Genomic DNA, 22,108 nt, shown 5'->3' with positions numbered 1-22,108 from the left:
CGTAAGCATTAATGCTAGCTTCCAGAAGAAACACATCCTACTCAAAGTCACAGACCTCTCATTTGATCATTAATAATCAGATAATATTAAGTCATCATTATTTCAGCATGTACCTGTATATCGTTGTTCAACACTTATATGCATGTTCAACGCTGATCTTTAAATGAAGTGGAAAGGAGCTACAGAGCTGGACTGTCACTCATGTCCCAGTGGCAGGCACTTGCTGTAATCTGAGAACAGCCTGATGGGCAGGGCACTGAGCCTTCTTGACTCCTACAGGTAAGAGCACTGTAATCATTCCAGGTGGGAGCCGGTGAGCGCAGATATCCCTGTCTGAATGCTCAAGAAGAGACAGTAATCCCCCCATCATCTAAATAAATGAGGTACGTACCAGCATGATTTTCAATACTACTGTGTGAACGCTTTTAATAGATACTTACTGTTAAATAGTACACTGTCCTCCTGTGAGAACAGGCAAAATGAAACCAGTTCAAACAGAAATGATTGGCTCTTGTTTTTCCATCACCTATGTCCACATCTCATCCTGAATCTCATTCAGCGATGTCTTGAAGTACGCAAAGAGATGTTTTCTGTAAATTCACTGAAATTTGGGGGTTTATGGAATGTGCTATCATAGCCTTTCTAGCCCAGTCTTAAATGTAATGCAGTTTAGCTTCTATCGCAGCTTTTTTAGTAATTGGCAAAAGCAATTGACCATAATCTGCTAGATGATGAAGTAACACTACTGATATTGTGGTAGATGGCACATTTAAAAAAATAAAAATAAATAAATAACACCTTGTCATTCTGGCACAGCTGAAGTGCTTCATGGAACTTGATTGCAAGCACAGACAGATTCTGGACCAGGTCAATATCTGGGATTCACAGTGTTACCAATGTTGTGTTGAAGCAAAAGGATCTCAATTCCTTTTGCCGTTGTATATGTTTTTTGCAGTGACACACATTAGAAATATGAAGGGACTAAGAAGAAAAGATGTTATCAATCGAATCACTAAAAAATGACATTCGTTTTTTCTGCTGAATTTTCTGGGTTTCCGAGAGGAAGGTCTGTACCATAAATTGAAAGCCCTATGCACTTGTTATCAAGTTAACCAACGCCTGATTTTGATGTTTTCTCACATACTAAACTAAAGTCTGTCACTCTCTGGTGGGAAAAAAAAACTAGCTGTTTACAAGTCAAGTACCCAAACAGGTTTTGCATGCAGAATATTGTTTATGCTTATCAGTATCATATGACTAGAAGTTGAGGAGTTTCACAGTCATACATTTCTTTTTATTTCCTTAACTGTGGAGCCCTGTGTGTGAACATGTCAGACAGTGCTGGTGAGATAACAGTGACAGAGCAATTTCCCTCACACATGGACAGAACCTGGGACATTAATGACATCAGCCTCCCTCAGGTGAGTACAGTACAACACAACCTGCTACCCAGCTGCAGACTCTTTGACAAGAATTTACATTAAAATAGAAAACTAAACCAAAACGGCTCTATGCATGTTTTGATGTGCAGCATAGTATTTGACCTCTGCTTAAAAAGGATTTTTAAATTTGCCCACACTGTCTTGAAACCGTAAAAGCTCTGTAACAAGACATGCACATTTCCAAATAAAGAACTATATACATTCCTGTCTAGAAATTAATTAAGAAATAAATAACCAGTATCAGCAAAACAGGCAGTTTCACAGAAATAAATACCAAAAAAGTGGTCATGAAAATGTCCATGAATCTTGCTTTACTTGGATAGGGAATAAATCGGTCATGTTCATCACTTCATATCATATCACTAAGATAACAGACCAAATCGAAAAAAAGTATTTAAGAAAATCATTTACTCACAGATTACGGGACCATTCTATTTAATCAAATATTAAGGCATAATTAAATAAATCTTACCTGTACAAAAATAACAATATTAGGGGGAAGTATCGTGCTACGTTTTTACAGCTATTGCTTTACAGAGGTTTTAAAGATTTAATGCAGGTTTTATCGCTTGGCTCACAAAAAAAGGATCACGTGGAAGCCAACAGGAGTAAAAGCTACAAAACAGGTATTCGATTTGCATCGCACTAACCAAAACACAAGAAAAATTAACATCGGCATTTTATCAAACCCGCGTTAACTAGAGTGGAACCTAGCAAATGTCTAGCACCTATACTGCTGCTTTACATCAAATAAAGAAAATAACGTTTACAAATATGTCACTTCCACCCCTAATAAAAGCGAGTGAAAATGTCTTAGATTCTCATCGCACCTTGACGCCTGCGGGAGCTCGGCTGCCTCACACACAGCCCTGCCCCCTGTACAGGTCCGACCTGCGGCTCTTGCCAGTCACTGGCTTGTAACTGAACGGCACCTTGTCGGATTATGCGTTGAAACGACAAGGAACATTGCAGAAAACCTCCTGCATTACAAATTATATTCCTTGCCCTTTCTGTCCTTCATTTTCATTCCAGGCGACAATAGTACGGATCATGTTCAATAAGCTGTAATCGTTAATTATACTGCCATAGAGATTGTGTGTGTGTGTGGGGGGGTCCATACACATGCGAATCATACCGACCGGACGTTTCAGACAAATATACGAATTGTACCCATAAAGAGTTCATAACACAAGTACTTACTTTTTTTCAAACTTTTTGTTTGTTTGTTTTAAATTGATGTTAAGTCCTGTTTGCTGAATAAATTAAATCCCCAAGACAATTTGTCGACTGGACGAGTGGGTAATTCTGGGTTACTGGGTGATTTTGTGGGGTTTCACTGCTCGGAAATCCCTTTCTGGCCTTTAATGATGGTGTAAACGATGCTGAAACGACAGCATCACTAAATAAACAGAATGAGTTATAATTTTTACCGTATTCCTGATGGTGAAAGCCCTTCCCTTTCCGGAAGCTTCTGTTTCAATGGTTAAATACCCTTAATTACCTTGTCTGTTTTTCTTCAGTTCAGCCACACCTGACTCGCCTTTCACACCGGTTTGCCGCTAACGCGTACTGATTATGCTACTCGTTTATTTCTGGGCTTCTGTTTTTCTGAAGCTGAGCAAAACCACTGTTCTCTAAACAAGGAGACAGTGTCGACGATGTCATCCCTGCTGCTTAATTTAAATACCTTGAGGAAGCTGACGCACAGATTTGTGGCTTCCTCTGACAAAACCACGCCCTTGTCAAACACTAGTTTTTGATTCTACTACACTTGTTCTTCAGTATAACTTTACAAAGCCCTACATGTCCAATTTAAAAGGAATAAAACTTTTTTTTCCCATAAGTCAGAGTAATTAAGCCATCTGGCTACAGAGACAATGGACAAATATCCTTTAGCAAATGAACAGGAATGGGCCTCTCTCTTCTGTAACTGTTCCTATGTTGTTGAAGCCATATTAAATTAAAGAAACAGCACTGGGTATTAATTTTGAACAATATTAAATCAAAATAACAAATAAAATACTCTTAGCAGTGGAAACCAGTGGAAGGTACTGTACAGTGTGTGGAAGTGCTTTTAAACTTGAGAACGGGAGGCACTTCCTTACCTAAAGGGTTGTGGAAGTCTGGAACAAGATACCCAGCTGATAGCCTGGTTTCCTACAAGAAATGGCGGGATGAGATCCTGGCATCATTTAGCTCGGAACTACCAAAGGGGTCAGAGGGGCCCTTCTTGTTTGCCGTCTTGCTTATGTTCCTCTGTCCATCTTGTTTCTAACCGGTTCTTTCATTTCAATCACTTCCACGTCCATCCCAGGACACACAGAGAAACAGGCACAGGCATGCACACATTCACACTAGGCTGAAGCAGTTCAGGTGGGGAGCTGCGTCAGTATGCGCAGGCTGCAAAGGAACAGGTAACGGGTTTATTCCTGCTGAAAAGAGAAGAAAGGAAACACAATGTTTTGGCTGTGGAGCCTTTTTCCCTAACCCTAACCCATTCACACCAGGGCTAATTTTCCCAGAAGTTCGTTAACCTAGCAGTATGTTTTTGGACTGTGGGAAGAAGCTGCAGCATTTAGAGGAAATTCACTCGAAGATGGGAAGAACATACAGACTCCACACAGATTTGAAACTGGGAACAGAACCCAGGGCCCCTGTACTGTGAGGCACTAATGCAAACCCTCCTGCCCTCTCATGATCTTATACTTATTATTTGATCTAGAAGGAAATAACACATTCAGAACTAGGAGAATAGAAACTGCTATAACCCTGGTCAAACAGCATGTTTTGTTACATCAACAGAAAGGACAATTAAGAGAGAATGTGTCTTACTCGTCCTATGAGAAGTGTGAAGCTCAGCCAGGACGTCCTGAAACCAGACCAAAAAACAAGAAAAGGAACATGAGTCCTGAACTCATTCATTCCAGGTGCAGGATTAAGCCCAGCGTCTCTTTGTTTGAAGGCTGTAAAGCAGACAGACGTGTTCCAGGAGTGGACAGACTCCTATGTCAAACTGGTCTACAGCTCGGAGGAGAAGAACGCACAGAGACACCTGAGTGGCTGGGCAATGAAGAACACCAACAACCACAACTCCCGCATCCTGAAGAAGTCCTGTCTGGGGGTGGTGGTCTGCAGCAACAACTGCACCACCGCGGACAGCAGGGAGATCCACCTGAGGCCGGCCATCTGCGACAAGGCCAGGCAGAAGCAGCAGAGTAAGAGAAGCCAGTCCTCATCTCAGACAGGTGTAGTGAGAAAATCTCTAGGGGCCAATGTTAGTGCCCATTGTTTAGCAAATAACTTCAGATAGGAATCCTTCAGATAGGAATACACATGTAAAAAGCACCTGCTGAAGATGATTCAATATTTCAATTTCTCTGTTTTAGAAAAGGAGTGTCCAAACTGCAATGCACCTCTGAGACTACTGTGCTGTAAAGGAAATGGTGGATACCCTGTCACCAATTTCTGGAGACAAGAAGGACCATATATATTTTTTCAGGTGGGCAATGAAACAAATTGATTCCCAGGATTATTGATTTGTGCTGTTAGTGCAACAACAATTCTACAAATGAAAAGGCAACATTTCTCATATGTAACAAAGGTTACTTTGTGGGCTAGGAAAATATATGTTTGTGGCTTTTTACTGTTCCATTTTATTCACAAATATTTTGGATGTACCACAATTTGTACGTACCACAGATAATTCAATTTTGGGTATTGCATCAGGATTTTTTTTATATTAAGATGTCTAGAGGTGTGAACAGTGAGGTACATGGCTGTTAGTTGTTCTTATGACAGTATTCCTTTTTATTCTGATTTAGTCCAAAGGACAGCATGACCACCCCAAGCCGGAATCTAAACTGGAAGCAGAGGCTAGAAAACTGGGTCGAAGAAAAATCAGCCCCTTGAAGTCCTCTAATTTCAATAAAATGCGGGATGAGGAGGTATGATCAAACTGAGTTCTTTACAAAGGATGCGGCTGGGTCTTACAAGTATCAGTGAACTTTTCATTTCAGCCGAGCAGGAATGTTGGGCATCCATGACCTCTAGGAAATCTCTGAATTGTATGTGCTGCTTTTTCATTTGTGTGGGCTGCTTTAATGTTTATTTACTCACTTTAAAGAATTTTTAAATATTGTTTGATTGGCTTTCTCTCACCATAAATAATTAAGCTTTAGGAGACTCACATATTTCACCCTGTCACCAGGATGTCATTTCCCTGAGGCTGACTGTCTCACTCTTTAAAGATGCTGCATTCTGTCAGCTAAAGCTTTGCAAAGTGAACAGAATAGATCACACAAGCACAGGTGTACTGCTCCAACTGCCAAGTCATAAGCATATGGTTAAGAGAGCAGACAGTGAATTTCCAATGTTTATATTGTGCACTCACTGGCCAAACTACTAGGAATCTCACCTAAACCACTCAGTGGGCTTCTGCAAGCACCTGCAAGCCTGTATTCCACAGTGTTCTGGGGTGTGCAGCCTAATCCCATCCCCCTGTGAGTGACACAGGTTGTGATCAGAGTGATGGTGTGTGAGACATGCACATTCTAGTAGTTTTCAACAGTCTGTTCATGTGATTCCTAAGATCTTGGCCAGTAAGAGCACATGGTGCCATGATTCCAGCTGACACTTTGTCTTGTTTTATTAGCATTTTCCAGGTATGGCACGAAGTCAAGATGTCACCTTCTCTTCTGTATCACCCATCCCAGACCACTATCAAAACAATGTGGACAAAAGACGTAGTATTTCTTGCCCAAGGAGCTTTGGGAATGCAATAATATCTTATACAGCTGAAAGCCCACTGGAAATGGACATTGGCAGGTGTTATGGTCCCTGTGTCCAGTATGCAGGTGGACATGACTATGAGGAGCCCTGGAGTAAGATAGCCCAAACCTACACTGGCCCAAGCAAACCCTCACATGGACGTATGCAGGACTATGGAAGCACTTATGAATTTAGTGGTTCACAAAACTTCTTAGATGTCTCACTACAGAATATTCAGCCCATTGTACCAAAAAACAGTTTATATGGGTCGAGTTCAGACTTTGGCCCGCTGTGCAGTTTGGGTGAGTGTGAGAGAAAACAGCTCTGGATCCCTGACAGCACTTTTCTCACCACAGACAGACATCTTGAAGAGGACTTGTACTTTCAGAAACAGAATCTCAGCCATTCAATACCCCCGTCACCCTTGCAGATAATGAAACCAAATGAGCAGAGCTTTTCTGAAGGAAGACTTGCCAGTACTTGCCATGCCACAGAGGAAAGAGCATACTTTGTGAGTTAAGCAAAACCCCAATGGGAAAAAACATTTAAATATAATATTACTCTGACACAATGCAATTAATTTTAAGAGGGAAAAGCAATTGTTGCTTTAAATCATGTACTTATTGCCAATGTATTTTATGTTTTTTTGTATATACACTGCAGTATGATGAATTAGGTGTTGCATTGAGAAAGGAAATTTCTCCTCATTCATTCTAAATTATACCCGAACTACTGTTTGTCAGTATTATTGGCTTTCTTCCATGCAAAACCAATCTTTCCATACGGTCAGATGTCAGACACCCATGAGAGCAATTGAATTGGCCAAATGGAATGGAGTTCATTGGTGTCTCGGTTGAAAAATATAAACCATTTTCTTCTCAAATGAAGCCAAGAAACTCGGCTCTAGATTATGCACTGTGCATTAAACCACTTCTGAAAGACATACTGGCAACTGCAATAATGGGTAAAAGCCAGCTGTGAACTGATGTTTGTGCTATTGCCTTCCATCACCCTCTCATGCTTTTGGATTCTTGGCAGAAGAGGTTGAATGGACTCTTTTATCTGACAGACACTCTGAGTTGTTTTTGATTCTTGGATGATGAAGGATTTAAGTGCTATCTTGTATCGCGTTTGTTGTGTTTAATAAATGTGCACACAGAGACCTCCACCTGAACCACTGACGTCACCGATTATTCAGGTGTGTTCTGGAGCGACCAGGGAAAAAAAGTCAGGAATAGACCCTATGTTCTTCTTGGTAAAATTGTCACCTTGAAATTCACTTCTGTGTCACAATGAAGGGAATATACCATCTTTCTCTTACTATTAATCATTACTACCTTTTGACCTTCCCAACTTGCACATCAACAAAACCTTTCCAATATCCCGTGGTCTGTTGAGGGACAGAGAGGAGATGTGGTGGGGGGCTGGCGCACACAACACCAGAGTCACCCATTTCTGTAAGTGTGATGCTGCTGCAGCTGGAATGAGCTCTGGCTTTAAAAGTCATTTCAGCACGTAAAGTAACACCCAATGTGTTCCCCTGAAACACTTTGTCAAAGGACAGACTTCTTCAACCAAACCCAAGTGGCACATTTATAATGCAAAAGTGAAAATATGCTACAGAGGTAGAATGCTGGCTGCTTCGTTTCCCCGCCATGCACGGTTAACAGAACAACTTTTAAGACTCCGACACCAAAGATAAGAAAAGACAGGAAGAAATGTGAAGACAGCAGGAGGAGGGGAGATTCCATTGTTTTGAATTGCACTTCTGCTTATCAGCCCAGAGCATCACTGGGAAAACATACTTTTTACATTAAGCCAGCAAAACTGGTTTAGGGACCACAGACCAAGCTGTAATTTGTATGCATTTATGCACATGCAGTGAACACCTGCGTCATAAAGAAACAGTCTAAATTCTCCCACGATTGTTGGTAAAATGGGGGTGTTTTTCTGACAAAGCTCTTTCCCATACTTCCATCTGATATAATCTGATACATGGCTAAATTTTGTTGATTAAAATTCACTCAGAACTGGCACTGATACACATCAACAGTCAAGTCAGGAAATATCATGGGTTTCCACAACACTGATTTTTCGGCCCAGCTCTCAGTCCAATCATCAAGCATTTAATTGACGTGATAACAGGATTAATTTAAAACTTTTTGTTTTCGGCAGGGAAAAAACGTGACCATTTTCGGCTACTGCACTCCACCAGGAAGTTAAGATCAACATTTGAGTACAAAGAAAACACCCAAAGGCTCCAGTCAAGTAAATTGTTAGTACAATTAAGAATTTCAATGTAGTCTAGAGACTAAGGTGGAATCAAGAGCCGCAGGTGTGTGGGCAGAACTATAAAACAGAAGCGAGCCATCCTGTGGGTAAGCGGCAAAGGTTTCAAAAGTAATGGGAAAATCACTCCTGAGTCTGGGCTGGAGAAATGTACAAGAGCACACAGCTAATTTAAGCCTGAAAGCAAGTCTTGGACACAAAGCATTTGTCTCAGTAAAGTATTTCAACCCAGAGCATCCATACTTGTTATACAGTAGGAGCAGACCACAATCAAACACTCATCTATTGAAACATTAATCAATGTCGGCGCATTGCAAGATTACGTGTGTTTGTATTACAGTTCTTCCTTATCGTCCTGCAGGATCGGCTTGTTACTCTCTGTGGCTGTTTGCTCATCCCTGTTCTTATATTATTCCTGTAGAGATCCAGTCATAACAATGAGGTATGGCTCCAGAGGTCTCTGTGATTACTGGTAACATCACACGGCTGAATGGCTCTGGTGCCTAATCTTCCTTACAATCGGTTGTCGGCTTTACACAATGAAATTGAATTCCTCCCATTTAAATACTTTTGAGCTTTGTACTAGAAACTAAGGGTTCGGTGGTAAGGGAGCAGGATGTGAACTTTTTACCTCTTCCATGTTTCATGTTCAAACTGTACGAATGACTGATGACAGCCTAGTGTTTGTATTATGGAAATGGTCGGCATCCCTTGTAGTGACGGCTCTGATCCTCAAGGCTTCACAGCTCAGTCACTAAAGATCATGTTGATCTTGACTTATTTAGCACGCGTGGCTAAATTAGGTAACTAAGTCTTGCTAAAATTATAAATAGGTGGGTTACCACGGCTGAAAATCTGTGGGGAATCATTAACATTTAAGAGAAAGTTCATCATAATTTATAATTTTAGCAAGACTTAGTTACCTAATTTAGCCACGCGTGCTAAATAAGTCAAGATTATTTGAACTTGAACTTGAACTTGATTATCATTCTTTTGCAATACGATGGTCACGCTTATTGAACTACCCAACTTTCATACTTAACACATGCAATCTACCCTTAAGAAAAGCTCTGTGACCTTTACATATTTGTGATAAACCAACTTTATCAAATGAAGTAACAACCTAAATGAGACATTATGTTTTGTAAATGTTGGTAATTATTTTTGAATCTCTACAGAAAGGCCTAGGGTTCCAGAGTACTTCCTATCCGCATACTTAAACATACCACCTTGTAGCTTCTAATTATTTGTTCCAGAATAACAGCTTTAAATACTTTAGTTATCTGCTTGGTTGTGTGAATTCTGTTTATTTCAAAAGATTTTAAAACAAAAGTTTGGAATAAAGCACTAGTGTAAAACCCACACATCAAACAGCTTGCTTTGGCGCCACCTGGTGAAAGCACTGGGTAACACAGGCGTGCCGTGCACTGGAGGCGCGAGTGGGGAGCTGCGTCAGCTTCAGTGGAACAAGACCAGGTTCATTCCACGCTGAAAAGAAAAAACGAGCCGCACAAGGTTTCAGCTCTTGAGAGTTCTTCAGGTGTTGAAGTTGCTCACAGCAAACTCCCAAATGTTTTTTGTATTTATTTCTGCCTGACATAAAACATACATTTTTGTATTTAAATTCCTTCAACCTGGAATTTAACCTTTATTTGTTCCTTTGCATACTATGCATGAGCTAAGGCTGCACAATCACCACCTCCCAGGTGACTTTCCATCGACTTTTTTGGATTCCATTCTGCCAGCCTGACAGTTTCTCGCACCTGTGTGTAATCCAGACGTACTCTGTCTCTTCCTAAGCCTTTCGGTGCCGATTTGTTTCCCAAAATATACCGCTGCCTTCATGCTTAACCTACAGCTGTCTAAACAAAGCAATTCCTATGCAGGCCTGTGGACACGTAACTAATGCAGGCATCATAAACAGTAAAAATACAAAGCGTGTTTTAAGCCAAGCTCAAATAAATACATATTCCTCATGTTTCACTCTCATTCGCACAAGATCTTAAATTTCATTCACAGTATGAACAACTACTCGGTATTACAGTAGCATGTACAGTAGATTAAATTCCTTTTGAGCCAACAAGTTACAATAAGGCAAACTGTTCTAGTGAGGACAACAAAACTTCCCGTTATTCAGGGGTGACAAAACGACTGGTGGGGCACGATTCGTTCAAGCCAGAGGTGCCAGTGCAGTATTAGCATTGCACAAGCTTATTTTAACAGGCTTATCCTATGAAAACACCCACCCTTTTATTCATCTTCTAATAATCTTTCTTCACTCCAGGGTTACGAGGAGCTGGAGCCTATGCCAGCAAATAAGGGGTGCGATGCAGGTTACAGGGAGGAAGGGGCACCAGACCCAGCACTTATGTCAACTGCTGTGATTCAGGAAGCCTTAAGGAGATGCAGTGTGAGGTCACCATGATTTTGGCCTTAGTGTTTAGCCTGATCCGATTCAGATGACTGCACAATTACGACAGAGAAATAAGTAGTGTGAAAGGCACGGAAGGAATTTCTTGAAGGTATCCCTGTATGACTGCCGTCAATCCTCCTGTGATGAGTGAGGGTCTGTTTGTTCCTGGATTTAAAACTAATTTCTACTCCAACTATATTTGAGTTCAAAGTACATCCCACTTCCTCCATTGAGAGTGTCATAAATAAGATTTTGTGGCATAAGTCAGTGATGAAGTTGCAAAATCACACCACCCCTCCAGAAAATAAATCACTGAGATTAGGTGCCTCTCCATTGTAATTTGCCAGTTTTAATTTGGTCATTTGTTTAAAATTTTCCTTTAAACACCTGATATTTGTGCATATTATATAATGTGACATTAAGTGATTAGTATTCATTAATATTAATTCCTTTGCATTTAATTTCTAAACAAAGTTAATTTGTGACCTTCCCTTCCTGTAGACAGAAGCAGAAAATCCCAAGAGAGAATGTTGTGTTGATAAAACTTTATTATATGCTCCTCTGGACTTATTAACAGTGTTACACTCATTTGACTATAGCAAAGTCAATCCTTAATATGAAAAAAATCAAAGTATGAATGAAGTGGACAGACGTTATAAGCTACTGGCGTTTCCTGCACTTTACTGTTCCTCAGGACACAAAGATGTGGACTTTATGTGCAGAACATTCTGATGCACATAGACACCACTCAGTGTAGTGACAAAAACATTAATCAGATGAATTATAAATTACTTTTTCCTGCTAAGTACTCCAGAAGGTCTTGTGCGTGCATACTGATTAAGTTAAAACTAACTTATCTTAAAACTTTTCTAATCAAGAGAAGCCAAAAAATTCACATTATACATTCATCAAAAAATAATAATCCAGCATAAAACAAGGGACAGTCAACTGAATTTTGCAAGGGGTATAGCTTCAACTTCTTTTTTTGCCTGCGAATGCTCATGCAATGCAAAGCTTCCGATTTCCTCACATTAGAGAGGCTTTTCTGAGAGTGCAGTGTAGCTCTTCACTCGTGCAAAGAACAGAGGTGTGTACATCTTGTCGACTTCAAATGCCGTGACGACTGTTTCTTCACTTGACCTGAAACAGCAATTAAAAAAAAAATAACGGCACGTTTCCATATTTCAAAGTTTCTGCTATTCATTCTGCTGTCCACCCAGCTGAAAGGGCAATTTCTTATACATTTCTACGATATTCTGGACAACTTAAAGAGGATTCCATGCACAGCCGACAGCTTTGCTCGTGCGGGCCAGGCGGGGAGCAGCTCACCTGTAGGTGATGTGGCAGGAATGGTGGATCCAGGTGAGCTTGTTGAAGCGCTGCCGTCCCCCGGAGCAGAGCTGGAGCCCCACGTGAAAGCTGTGCTCCGTGTCCTGCACGGGGCCGCGGCGAAAGTATCGGCTCTTCTGATACTCCGCAGGTTTCTGGAAAAACACCAGCAGGAACGCCTCAGGTTTACCAGCAGCAGCTCTGCATGATTGCACTAGGGCCCAGTTCTCTGAGAGTCACAGTGAGTAAGGGCAGTCCAGAGCAATTTATTTTTCAAGGGAATTTCTGGAGTACATGGAAGTAGGCCTCCCTCTTCTTATATCACTCCTCATTGTGATGTAATCAGACTTATCACAGCTGAAGATGGATCTCAGTTTTTATCACGTCTCAATATTCTTCACCACACCCCGCTAAGAATATGCATATCCACCTCTGGAAGTGACTCACTTGTCTTTACTGATGTAACTAATGGTGGGAAAGGCAGAATGAATTCCGAGTTTTACAGACATTTCTGTAGAAGATCATTTCTCCATATTTATTGGGCTACGCTTCAAGAAGCAGCATGATAATGACTCAAAACACAACCAAGGAGCCCCTCAGAACAGAAGTGTGGAAAATGAGAATGTTTTTAATATCCTAGAGAAAAATTTGAAGTCAAAATAACTACGAATATGCAAGAGTTTAAAGTAGCAAAACATCTCAACTGGCTAAAGAGAGGTTGGCGAGCACAAGTTTTTTAGCTCTCCTGCAATGTTTTTCCTTGTTTCAATCTAAATGCTGTTTTCACTTGCGCCTCTGTTCACTTTCTCTGTCTGGCTCTGTAGAGAGCTCTCTTCCTTCTGTTTATTCTCAATTTTCTAAGCTCTTCTTATTCTAGTTGTCTAATAGACAAGGTTTGCTTGAACTTCACAAATCAATGACAGTAAATGCAAGATCTATGTATCAAAGTAGATTAGTTCAGAAAACTAGTCAATAAAAAGCTAAAGGCGTTTCCACTTACTTCATCTTTCCTCTTAGAAACGACAGCAAAAACTTTGGTTTGATTGTCTGTGTCCTGGGACAGACGGTAATGACCAAGCAGGACAGATTCCATTCTGAAAAGAACAGAAGGACACTTAGTGTGCGGAAGGCCGGCAGGCCTTTTGCCACTGAAGAATCATCACACAAAGTATTTTCTAGATCGGGTAGGTGCACTGCAGACGAAAGAGAAGTGGGATATGTTCTGAAACAAGTGAGTTATTAGTGTCTCTAATCCTCACTTATCAAACTCTTGTCAGGAAGTTCCCGTTTCCAGAGTAAATTTCAGAGAAACATGTCAAAGAAAAAAAGGCGTCTGCAGAATTTCATATATCCAGAATAACTTCAGGAACTCAATACTCAATACCCAGAACACCCAAAAACATGTTGAAGCAAAATAGGTAAACTAATAGTTTCAACACAAAATAAAGTTTACTTTTTATCCTGCTAGTCATTTAGAATACTTGTAGGATTAATACAAAGCTCTTCTCTTTAAATATATTTACATACATTCAACACCTCAATTCTGCTAAAGCTAAAGCACCTAAAGCGCTGGTCTAAATGCATTTTACCTGGTGTTTCTACTACGTAAACGAGGAACTATGCTGAGAGGATCCTCAGGTGTGGTGAGCATCATCACCTGGCCATCAGGGAAGAAGCGCAGGTACCTGTTCAGGAACAGTTACCAGCGTCAGGTCTTCCTCACAGTTTTAACCAGCTATGAAGACAGATGCAGTAAAGAAGAAGGTAACTCAGCTCTTTCACTCCTACACAAGCCTACCTGTAGTATTCCACCTGGTGCCAAGCCCTGTAGAATCCATCCAGGGATTCCTCTCCTTGGCGGATGTAAGTTGTTTTACTGATGTAGACACCTAGAAGGACACACGAAATTAAGGCCTTTGCAGCTAGTTAGGTTTTGACCATCTATTATCAGAAAGTCATTTATTCAAAGCTACTTGTAGCCTATTGAAGAAGTACAGGATACGAGGTGATACTGATTCCCTGACCAGACACTAGTCCAGTTGCTCTCAGTCCTGGTCCTGGTGAATTTCACTTACAAAATACAAACAAGTATAAGAGCTCGGAACAAACCACTCTTAAATCAACGAAGGGACTGACTGTGTAACTGGGGGCTCAGTTGGAATGAAAACCAGCAGGAGTGTGGGTCAACAGGACCAGGAATGGGAACCACTGCACTTGTCCAATCACAGAACATGCACCGAAAGGACACCTAGATGAGCAAGCAATTCAGAGACCTTAGATAACCTTACTACAAGGTCTCTGGAAGATCTGAGGAAATGAGAGCACCCAAAGAAAATCCATAAGAAAATTGAAAGAACACGCAAACTCCACACAGCAGGTACCCCATTCCAGAATCCAACCCAGGATCTGGGAGCTGTAGTTGTCATGCCATCCTGCCACTTGAGTTTTAACCAAGGAGATATCAACAGTGCCACAGATGCCTTTTCTTTTGCTCTGTGACATTTTGGCAATGCTGCTGGGTTAATTCCTTGCTCCATCACCTTAACTTTCCTGTGTTCTACTTTGGTGAGGTATCTTAAGTGAATTATTGCACATTTGTCACATCATGTACACTCAGCCACTGTAGGACAAAGAAAAATGGATTTTTGAAATATGATTGAATCAATCATCTGCTTTCAGATCCATGTTAAAATATGAACTCCAACTACATTACCATCAAACCGCACACGGGGCCTCTCCAAAAACATCTCTCTCCAGGAGTTAAATGGATTAGTTTTGGTGCAGTTCCGTCCCCAAACCCGAAAACAGGCTGAACGCCAGATTTCCGGGTCCCTGAAAAAGTACAGATTAAAAATATTTTCTAAAGCGACCGGCATCTGTTACCATGAACACTAAAGCAGAAAACATCTGAGTGAGTGGCAAAGCATTTACTTTGCTTTCACTGTTCTTAAAGTGCACCAGATCCCCTCTATTTCCATCTTCCCATCCACACTGCTTGATAACACCTCTTATCACCGATTTTAGACATTGACGCAGAAGTGGTTGACAAGATTTGCAAAGCTTATACCTGGCACAAATGTAAAAGCCACGGCACACGAGCGCCAGCTGTTCGAGTGCCCTGAGGTCCAGGTCACTGGACACTACCCAGCGGAAAATGTACATCAGAACCTCCAACGGCAGAGCTGGTGACAGAACCAGTGGGATCATCAATCAACTGCACAGGACCACACAGCCTCCTAGTAACTTACACAAACACCAACTACATCAAAACACGTAAAACAACACTTATCGCTTATTATAAGGTGCTCCTTAAAAGTGCTCTAATCATGTTTCATACATGTGTAACAGACTGTGAAAACATTCCACAGTACTGATAAAGTATTACAGTTATTAAAGTGTAGAAAAATGGGCATACTTTCATGCAGCTCTTGAGAAGCCTCCTTAACGTCATAGTATATTAAATATGCACAAAACGTCCATATTAATACACCATTATATTTACTTGAATTTCCATTCATTAATCAGTTTCTTTAATACTGTCTTTTAACTTTTCTGCTACATTGAACTGATTGACATGCAGTGTAGAATGGAAACAAAATTCCTACGTTTTTGTGATCAGATACTCATGGAATAGGAGATGATTTACCTGAAATGTGCATCTGACTTATATCAGTTTCTGGTTGACAGATCTTCAGAGATGAATCCTGCAAAGTGAGCTGCTGCTGGAAATAGGTCAGCAGATCAGCTACCTCACCATCACTTTCATTCTCGTCCATGCTGCAAACCACATAACAAATACGGAAATCATTGGGGAAAAAAAAGTTTAAGCTTCTGCTAAAAGAGAATGTTATTGATGTTATTTGGGATATATTTTGCAGTGTATTTTTCATGGCACTTGATAAAAATTTGATATTTAAAGGGTTAGTGCTTACCCAATTTTAACAGCAAGTGGTTAACCATTTTGCATGTTTTGTTCAGTTTGCCAATTTTAAGTAATTGGTTATTTTAAGGGGAACTGCAATGCTATTTTTATATTTCAGGGTTACAAAGAAACCACAATAAAATTAAAACGCACACAGTAACTTCTAAAACCTCCATGTTCTGCGACTCAGAAAGAGGCAACAAAACTTCCAGTGACATGATGCGGCCTTATTACATTGTAAACATGTGAATTCATCTCTTTTAATCCATTAAAAATATTGCTCTCGACTTAAAGTCGTTTTTTTTTCCGAAAAAAGGAACCTACTTGTTAACTCTGCATGCAGATCACATTGAACACTTCTGTGGTTAAATATCTGCTGCACGACCTGTACTTAAGTCGCTCGTACTTCGCATCACACTAGTCAGTACAGTGACTAGCGAGCAGGAAGGGCTGAGGTGCTTTGCAATTCATGGGAACTATCGCTCTCGCCCGTGACGAGACCAGGGCTTTGTGACAACACGTAAACTTACAGTACTTTCACAAAGTTCAAAATGCTGTGTTTAATTCAAAGTATGTCATTTGTTTAATAACGGCAATGAATTTATTTTGTTATCAAGATTTAATAACCAGTCCAAATTCCTCAGACCGCAGTTCCCCTTTAAGTGATACCACCAGCACACTTCATCACTAGGTATTTTCTTACATCAGTACTGATCAATAGTTCCACCTTAACTGCATTTCTATAAAGGTAGAGACTACTCTTTATTTACAACATTTGTAACATTCAATATATTTGTCCCAGATCTTCATATAGTATGAATCTGTGTATCCTTCATATCCCACAGCCCAGCCATTAAAACATACTAAGTTTGACAGCATATTAAATACTAATGCTCCTAAAAACTTGTATAATGTAATGACAGTAGTATATTTCAGATAATTATTAGTTATGTTGATTTTTTAGCATTTGCAATGACAGAAACCATCAACGATTACAAATTTACAATTACTCCACCAGAGACAGCCTTTCAATATGCCTTTAATAACTGATAAATTCACATACTAGTTTACACCAACTCCATCGGGATCTGGAGACCGCGTGTAGTTGATTTTAAACTCAATGTCAGGCACAAGCTGCATTGCTCTTCGATAGTACTTGATAGCTGAAACCACAAGATTTTACACACGGTTAAATAACACCCATTTAACATGTTTAAACAATCTTGATTCTACAGATTTCACAAGTAATATGTGAGAAAACACAGGATATCAAATGTTGATAACCATGCTAAAGACCCTCAGACAGCTGTGTCTCTGACTGGTGTAACATTACTTGTGATGTCTGTCTCTCGGTAGCAAATCTCATTTAGAAAACTCCCATCCATCCACCACCAGAAAGCTGTTTTTTTCTTGTGAAGTGTCACAGCAACCCCGAAGCCTGTCCCAGAAGCATAGGGCACAAAGCAGGCCTGCACCCTGGGCGGGAGGCTCTGGGAGAAAGCCTGTAACAGAGGGAGGACATGCAAACTCCACTCAAAAGGGGTCCCAATCCAGAAACAAACCCTGGGCCCAAGAGCTGTAAGGCAGCAGCACTTACTAAAGCACTAAATGCCACCGTGGTGCCCAGTTAGAAAACTGCACTGCTTAACTCACCTTCATAAACAGCTCCATTCTGCTCCTCCTCTACTGCTTTCAGGAACAGCTCTCTGGCCTGAGAAAGGGCACATAACCAACATACATAACCACACACATTATGTCCAAACAACTGCTTACCAGTGACCAAAGCAAAACTATTTGGTCCAGTAAGTGGACTGGGAACTTGCTGTGAACTAGGCTGCCGATGTTATGCCAGCTTGCCGCTGCCTGAGGAGAAAGGGATTCATCTGCGAGACACAGTGAAAGGGATGGAAGGGCTGTCTGGTTCAGAGCGGTGATGGGGGACTGACGGGACCCACAGGACAGCCTGGTGGCGTCCTGGTGCGCACTCAGAAAACAGGGTGGGCGGGATCAGGATCATCCCAGTTGTGGACTGGGACAGGCACCGCTTAAGGCAGGCAGAGAAGTAAACTGCCTTTCCTACGCAAAACAGGAACTCTTAGTGCGATGAGCACCACCAGACCAACAGCTGCTCAATAGCAGAGCACCAGGAAAGTGGCAAGCTGGGGTTTAAATATCTGGTTGAGATGGCTGAGAGAGGGTGGAGTCCAGCCCCTCGTGTAAATGGGATTGGTTCCTGGGGAAACCAAGGACAGGGAGGGCTGAATAACACCTGACCCGCCCGGGCATAACGGGCAAGTAATAAAATCATATTAATATCACATAAAAGAAATTCACGGCGGCTGGGTTAATGCTTCCTCAATCAGGAGCTCATACAGTACAGCATGCATACACACTTTTTCAGCAAGCCAAACCGCTTTGATTTGCTTTTACCTTTTCCTCTCGGGCCATCTCCTGTTTCCGTTTCAGATCCGCGGAGCGTGACAGCGGACCCCTGTTAGCACCACTGGAGCCGGCGGGAGGCATCAGCTCGGACATCCACTGTGCCCGGAAGGCGCTGAGCTCCACCTGCGGACACCAGACACCGGGGGGTCGACTTCTATACCACACCGTCACCCTTAGCGCCACCTGACCGGTCCACGCTCTGTGACGAGTCGCCGTCCACATTTCATTCCACATCCCTGTAAGTCAGTCTTCTTGACTTTTCTATCTGAGGTTCTAAGTATTTTTTACAGGTGACAACCCAAGAAGTACAAGCAGGTGCCTCGAGATCTCCAGAAGGACTCTGCAGTGCCATCCGTGTCCAACACTCACCACGAAGTGGAAGCTCACACCGCAAACACCACATTCAAAAGCTCTACACGATGAGCTAGAAGAAGTATATGTGAAATTCAAGAGTTGCTTTGGAGTAGTAGGTGAGTTATTTGATTCTTAATTGTGGAAAACTTGAGCTTTGCTCATTTTTGGGAAAATCCTGTGTCAGTTCAGGGCTATAAGACATCAAGCCTTGAAGCCAATATTAGATTTTGATCTGTCTCAAACACAACATTTCCAGCTTTATAGTGGAATTCCAAACGAATGTTGTTTAGTTCTATGTTTGGGATAATTTATTGAATATTTGCCTGTATTACAGACTGTACTGAAGCAAGATCAAAAAGACCCACAACAGCACCACTTTCTGAACCACTAATGAATCTTTCTTACACCAGTTCCTAATAAAGAATGCGTGCCCGAACACTAAGGAATTTCAAGAACCACATGACATAAAAAATGAGATGGTACTAACCTGAAGGTCAGAATCACCTGACTCTTCATTTTCTTCCACTTCTACAGTACCAGCAGAGTTGATTTCACCCTCTGCCTGTTGAAATGAAGACACGTGAGCTTGCAAACATGCAATGTGTTACAGGTATACATGTTAGTCTGGGCATCCCAGGGGGAGGATAGAGAATACACAGACATCAGGTGAAGGTCCCTTGAGCCTCACAACAAGCCCTGCAGTATAACAGTCGGGCCTACTCTCCAGATGGCTGTTTTAAAGGAGAAACAGCTTCCAAATCACATATTTGGTTGAACAAAGAGTATATATATTTTCATTGATTGAGACTGTACAGGTATTTCCTATAATATCACATCAATAATCCATATCTAACAGAGTACCAAGGTTTGTCAACAGCACAGAAAACAAACCTAAAGCATGACCCGTTTATAAGACACTTGCAAATTAAATATTCACCGATTTCACTGCTGATGGACTTTTTCTTGTTTTTTTTTTAATGCAATGCAGCAATTAAGTAATTTTTGTTGTAATTACGTGCAAAGTTAAATACTCATCTAATAGTCGAGTTTAAACTAACTATCCTTAAGAGACGTCTGACATAATAAGCACTTTCACTCTGATAAGCATTTTAACTGTTATAATAAAGTATATCTGCTTTCCCAGTTTCTACTTTGTACTGGTTTCGGTCGTATTTTAGTATTTATAATTGCTAGTAAATTAAGAAACAGTATTGTCAAATTCGAACAAGATATTTGTAGGTGCTCGCTTGTTTAAGCTTACTTTCCCCGCATTAAATGAGCGAGTTTGCTGAAACTCGAATCTGCAAGTTGTAAATAGTATTGATTGGAAAGCATGAAAACCGCTTACAGTACGTTTCCCCTATTTCAAAGTTTCAACGAATATATTCTGCTTCCTCATTCTTCTGTAACAAGATTCAGTAGCGTAAACAGGTAAGCAGACATGTCCGGCAGTTTATCAGTATCTGGACGCTCAGATAAGGACGTGTATACTTGGACTTGCAAGTGGGAAACATGCAGACGTTAGATAATGTAGTTACACAAACAACTACTTTGTATAACTTCACTGTCAGTACGAACTCAATTCCGCATTCACTTCAAAACGAGACATATATGGCGTGGAAATAACCAACAACATTGGCAGAAGGCGCACCTTTGCAGAAGCTGGCGTACGAGGCTGAACAGTGTTACTTTTTATAGTTATCCGAGATGTAAATAACACCAGGTGACTGACACACCGCCTAGCTACACGTCATGCAGAGCCACCAGTTGGTTCATGATTTACACTTGAGCCGCATCAACGACCCCGGTTGTTATTATTTACCATTGCGTGATATAGCCGTGAGCGTCTCCTGTCGGTCCCTTCCTCCTCTCTTTCAGCGGGCTCAGTCTAGTACAGTTCTCGGTCGGAGAAGCGGACGACGCAGCGGGCGAAATTGCGAGCTCTCCACATTGCAGCCATGTCGGACGGTCGCTGGCGGGGCTCGGCGCAGCTCCGCAGGGGAAGGGCGCCTCCGCGGAAGCGTACGGGACGGCGAGCCGGCGCGGACACGCAGAGCCGAGCGCGACGCGAAGCGGCCCGCAGCCCGCTCGACAGAGCGGGGTCTGAGCGGTGCACAATGTGATCGCGTCTTGCGTAGTAAACCCTAAAACCCTGAAAAAATAAATAAAAATAAATGTCTCTCTTCGCCTCTAGACGCTGTGAGAAAGCGATTAAAGAAGACCATATGTTAGGATATATAAAGGCAGAATTGAAATCAAGGAAAGTTATGTTAATACCTAATTTAGAATATTATATTCCGTCTTGGACATGTATATAAATCGTTCAGGTTTAGTTCAATGCTCACACCTGAAGAAGGCTCCACGGCCGAAACGTTGTGTTTTCTTTAATCTCTTTTCAGCATGGAATAAAATTATTACTTGTTCCTTTGCATATATATATACACCACAAGTCATATAAGTGCTCTGAATCGGCTCAGAGAATAACCAGTGTGGACACCCGGGTGAGGCGAGCTCTTGAGAAGGGTCAAGACTGTGACTGTGCCCTGGGGAGGGTTCCTGTTTGCGCCCAAGACAGCTGTCTGCTACTGCAGCCTGTGAGTTTACACACCCGTGGGTTTTATCACGGAGAAATAAAACAGATTGCAGGATGCCATGTTCCTGGTCCTGATGTGCTTGTGTTTGAAAGACGTCTGTGAGCGTCCTGTGTGGAGCCGTGGACATGTGTGTGAGTGTTGGTGACTGTGTGTGCCCTGCACTGACTGGGTGTACCGCGCTTTGCACAATTTACATGCCAGGTTAGGCTCCAGCTCCAGGTGACCCTGTATTCAATAAAGCAATTAAAAATGGATGGATGATTGCTTTATTTCTTTGATTGTTTTCAAGTTGTGTCCGCCACGCTGCCTTCCTGCTGTACTCCAGACCCTTACTACAATAGCTGAATTCTCCTTTCCCTTCCCCCTTTTTATTCCTTACCGCAAAGCGCTGTGAGAAGCCACTTTCTAAGGGCGCTTTAAAAAATACAGTTTACTATTATTTCATATACTGGACGATCATGTTTATTAAATTACGAACATGAAGCTAAAAATAAGGCTAGGGGTTTGGTTTTGTACCGGTCTGGAACAACAAAGGGTCCCTTAACGTTCCCCCCCG

General features: G+C 41.5%; 2 protein-coding genes across 3 annotated transcripts; one reads left to right on the top strand and one right to left on the bottom strand.

The window, feature by feature from the left end:
- Window positions 1-26: 26 nt before the first annotated feature.
- Window positions 27-7,383, top strand: LOC148646422 (chorion-specific transcription factor GCMa-like). Of its 2 annotated transcripts, XM_088610699.1 has the most exons (6): window positions 27-383; window positions 1,315-1,421; window positions 4,405-4,657; window positions 4,829-4,941; window positions 5,264-5,386; window positions 6,094-7,383. In XM_088610699.1, the coding sequence occupies exons 2-6, from the start codon at window positions 1,329-1,331 to the stop codon at window positions 6,727-6,729; spliced, it is 1,218 nt and encodes a 405-aa protein (XP_088466825.1). In that variant the 5' UTR covers window positions 27-383; window positions 1,315-1,328; the 3' UTR covers window positions 6,730-7,383. The 2 variants fall into 2 exon arrangements, with proteins under 2 accessions (XP_088466825.1, XP_088466826.1); XM_088610700.1 differs by lacking the exon at window positions 27-383 and having other exon boundaries at window positions 4,370-4,657.
- Window positions 7,384-11,441: 4,058 nt separating this feature from the next.
- fbxo9 (F-box protein 9) lies at window positions 11,442-20,977 on the bottom strand. Its single transcript, XM_088610698.1, has 13 exons — window positions 20,781-20,977; window positions 19,446-19,520; window positions 18,593-18,727; window positions 17,816-17,873; window positions 17,226-17,325; window positions 15,887-16,017; window positions 15,308-15,422; window positions 14,954-15,072; window positions 14,039-14,129; window positions 13,830-13,925; window positions 13,241-13,334; window positions 12,241-12,395; window positions 11,442-12,051 (listed from the first exon to the last, which is right to left on the bottom strand). The coding sequence occupies exons 1-13, from the start codon at window positions 20,781-20,783 to the stop codon at window positions 11,943-11,945; spliced, it is 1,281 nt and encodes a 426-aa protein (XP_088466824.1). The 5' UTR covers window positions 20,784-20,977; the 3' UTR covers window positions 11,442-11,942.
- Between the last annotated feature and the right edge of the window lie 1,131 nt (window positions 20,978-22,108).

The sequence above is a fragment of the Lepisosteus platostomus genome, chromosome 17, assembly GCF_059453375.1.
Source record: "Lepisosteus platostomus isolate fLepPlt1 chromosome 17, fLepPlt1.hap1, whole genome shotgun sequence".
Lineage (NCBI taxonomy): Eukaryota > Metazoa > Chordata > Actinopteri > Semionotiformes > Lepisosteidae > Lepisosteus > Lepisosteus platostomus.
Note: the sequence above shows the minus strand (reverse complement) of the source record. Positions and strands in the feature narration are given on the sequence as shown.